This window comes from Notechis scutatus, chromosome 1, assembly GCF_049901735.1.
Source record: "Notechis scutatus isolate UNSWTSFEM ecotype Mainland chromosome 1, rNotScu1.2, whole genome shotgun sequence".
In the NCBI taxonomy this organism is placed as follows: domain Eukaryota; kingdom Metazoa; phylum Chordata; class Lepidosauria; order Squamata; family Elapidae; genus Notechis; species Notechis scutatus.
This window is the reverse complement of record NC_142009.1, coordinates 333,983,668-333,987,410: the sequence shown is the minus strand read 5'-3', so window position 1 is coordinate 333,987,410 and position 3,743 is coordinate 333,983,668. Positions and strand designations below refer to the sequence as shown.

Below are 3,743 nucleotides of genomic sequence, written 5' to 3'. Positions count from 1 at the left end.
TCCCTATCCCTATTCCTAATCTGTATTGTATTGTATTGTGTTCTATTCTATATTCTGTATTGTATTGTATTGCATTGTATGTATTGTATTGCATTGTATGTATTCTCTATTCTGTATTGTATTGTGTTGTATTCTGTTCTCTATTCTGTATGATATTCTGTCCTGTTTCTGTTCCTCTTCTCTTCTCTTCTCTTCTCTTCTCTTCTCTTCTCTTCTCTTCTCTTCTCTTCTAATCTTTATCTATTCTATTCTATTCTATTCTATTCTATTCTATTCTATTCTATTCTATTCTATTCTATTCTATTCTATTCTATTCTATTCTACTCTACTCTACTCTACTCTACTCTACTCTACTCTACTCTACTCTATTCTACTCTACTCTACTAATTTCTAATTATTTATATCCTGTTCTAGTCGACACCTATTCCTATTCTATTCTATTCTATTCTGTTTTATTTCTATTTCTACTTCTATTCTACTGGTAGGCCTCAACCTGTCACCACAATTGGGACTGGGATTTCCATTACTGTACTGAGCAAGGCAATGGTTAAGCGAGTTGCACCCATTTTACCACGTCGGACCTAGGCCTTATCTTCCTTATGCTAGACCACAATATCATCAAGCTTCCAAGGCTGAGAAACACTCCTGTAACCCATACAATAAAGGTAGAGTTAGTACTTATAGTTGTGCTTCTTTGCCTGGACTAGCTCGAAGGGCTAACACTGGTAGAGGAGGGGCAAGGTGTTTACGAAGAAAGGAACATGAGGGATTAGCTGAGTTTTTCAAATCCTATCTAGCCTCTGATTTTGCATCACAACCCATACAGGCAGTCCTCGACTTACAACAGTTCATTTAATGACCATTCAAAGCTACAACGGCACTGAAAAAAGTGACTAAATGACCATTTTGCATACCATTGCATCATCCCCACAATCATGTGATCAAAATTCAGATCCTTGGCAACTGATTCAAATTTATAATGGTCACCGTGTCCTGGGGGGTGGGGGTGGTCACACGATCCCCTTTTGTGACCTTCCGACAAACAAAGCCAACGAAGAAGCCAGATTCGCTTAATAACCGCGTTTACTAGCTTAACAGCTGGAGCGATTCGCTTAAGAACTGTGGCAAGAAAGGTCATAAAATGGAGCGAAATTCACTTAACAAACAACTCACTTAACAACAGAAAGGTTGGGCTCAATTGTGATTGTAAGTTGAGGACTATCTTTAACTAGTTTCTGAATCTCCTTCCCTAGTTCAAGAGTTGCTTCCCATCCATTCGGTTTATTCTTTCTAAGCAACCCTCTGTCTCTGGGTGATATGATAGCGATGATGATAATGATGACGATGATTTTCAAAAAGCCAAGATAGAGCCCAATGGATCTCCTGACCACATCCCCACCCTGTTCTTTTCTGACCACTGAAACAGGGGTGGGATGCTACCAGTTCGGTCCGGTTCTATAGAACTGGTAGCTCTGAAGAGCAGCTGACACCGAACCGGTTTACTGCGATAACCATTTGGTCATCTGTTTGGCCTGCCCGCCTGCCCGGCCTCTAGGCTGTCCTTTATCGTATGCTTTTACTTCCTCAGCTGCTTTGTGCGGCAGTGCTGAGTGCTCCTCGTCAGCTGGAGAAGGTAAATGCTCGCTGGAGCTGGTATTGTGCATGCACATGCAGTGTGCATTTGGTGCGCATGTGCGTGCTTCCAAGCCGGTTGTTACGCTGGTAGGATCCCACCCCTGCATTGAAACCCCAAATTCCTGAAAGACAACATGCAACAATGAGCACATTTTGGGAGAACTGTGTTGTTTCTCGGTCTCCACCTCCCCCATTGGATCCAGATTGGGTCCGATCTCTGTTTCTTCTCAACCGCCTCTCCATCACCTCCCTAGATTGCACTGTGGACCTTCTGCTTGCAGATTGGGCATGTCTTGTCAGCCACGGGTTGGATGAGCAACCAGGTGTTGATGCAGGTGGCGTGAAAGACATGGACGCAAGGAAGAACCTTCAGCCGGTCACCTGCTTCATACTCCGCCATGCAGATTACACAAGTGTCATACCTGTCGCCGTGTTTGAAGGTCTTCACTCGGATGCCTTGGTTGGACCGGCCCCATTTCACCCAACTGACCAGCACCAAGAAGCTAATCCCCATGCTGAGGCTGATCAGCAGCCCAAATTCCTTGAGGATCTTGAGGAACAGTTGTTGCGTACAGTAACCTGGCCAGATCGGCAAGTCGTAGACCACTAATTCCCAAAGAGCCGCATATGTCTCATCCAAGCAGGAATTGTAATAACTCTGGGGGACCACCACCATAATTTGGGCATCCTTTGCGGAATGAACTTGCCTTCTCAAAAGTTTAGAAGCCGTCCGTCCGATGAACATTGACGGGATAACGATCGGCAGCCTTCTCTCTTCCATGCTGATCGCCATGTTCACCAAGAAATCAGAACACAAGTTGTAGATGATAGCTGCCCGATATCCGGCTTCCTGGGCGTGGAAAACTTTAAGGTTGAAGGAACAGTCATATCGGCGGATGAGGGCGACGAAGCCAGAAGGAGTCCGGTTGGAAACCGGGGCTGCTTTTATGGGGTGACAAGCATTGGCAGGCACTGTTTCAAGAAGGTAACCCTTCAGGCCAGTTACGGGCACAGGTGGGCCAAACCAGGCTGGGGCAGCATTAAAGTCCATACAGGTGTCGTTCTGCTTGTACACCAGATGAACAAATGGTTTGGCCAAAGCGGTCTCGAGAAACAAGGAAATGGTCACTAGCAGAGGAAGAGATTCCACCAAGCCCCACATGGCAGAGATCGCCTTCTCCAGACACAACGAATGGAAGATGGAGAGAGAGCGGTGGAATAACTAGATCTCAACCCCTTGGCATTTTGGACAGCTGGCGAGGGAGCCGTTGAGGCCACGTCAACCCACGCAATTGATCTTCAAGAGCAGACTGCCGAGGTCTCCTTCCTTGGAACGCGTCTCTTGAAATGATGAAGCTCAGTTTCTTCTCTCAACCACACCGATACCACACTTTTCACCACAGGGCATGTGGTTCTCGCCCACCCCAGGTCTAGTAGTTTGAAACAGCCCACTCCCTTGTGACATCACTCGCTTATTGCTTGGGCTACTTCCTCTGAGTGGTTAAGGAAAGAAGAAGGCTCACTTAAACATAACAGGTAAAAATAAAGGTTTCCTCTTTCCAGTTGTTAAGAATCAGATTAAGAATAACAAGAGTTGGAAGGGATCTTGTAGGTCATCTACTCCAAGCAGGAGACACTACACAATTTCTGACAGATGGCCGTCCAATCTCTTCTTGAAAGCCTCCAGTGATGAAGCTCCCACAACTTCTGAAGGCAACTTCTGTTCCATTTGGTTGATTGTTCTCCCTGTCAGAAAGTTTCTCCTTATTTCCAGGTTGAATCTCACCTTGATCAATTTCCATCCATTATTCCTTGTCTGGCCTTTGGATGCTTTAGAAAATAGCTTGACCCCTTCCTCCACTCTGTGGCAGCCCCTCTCCAATATTGGAAGACTGCTATCCTGTCACCCGTAGTCCTTCTTTTGACTAACCAGAATAGAATAGAATAACAGAGTTGGAAGGGACCTTGGAGGTCTTCTAGTCCAACCCCCTGCTTAGGCAGGGAAACCCTACACCACTTCAAACAAATGGTTATCCGATATCTTTTCAAAAACTTCCAGTGTTGGAGCATATAAATGCTCCAACACGGGGAGTCTTTAAGACGAGATT

At 45.5% G+C, this 3,743-nt stretch overlaps 1 protein-coding gene across 1 annotated transcript; it reads right to left on the bottom strand.

Moving 5' to 3' along the window:
* Positions 1–1,885: 1,885 nt before the first annotated feature.
* LOC113428536 (E3 ubiquitin-protein ligase RNF167-like) lies at positions 1,886–2,797 on the bottom strand. The gene has a single exon (XM_026691092.2). The coding sequence runs from the start codon at positions 2,795–2,797 to the stop codon at positions 1,886–1,888; it is 912 nt and encodes a 303-aa protein (XP_026546877.2).
* Positions 2,798–3,743: the final 946 nt, after the last annotated feature.

Excerpts from the sequence above, each read along its gene's own strand:
- LOC113428536 (XM_026691092.2), bottom strand. The coding sequence starts at position 2,797 with ATGTGGGGCTTGGTGGAATCTCTTCCTCTGCTAGTGACCATTTCCTTG.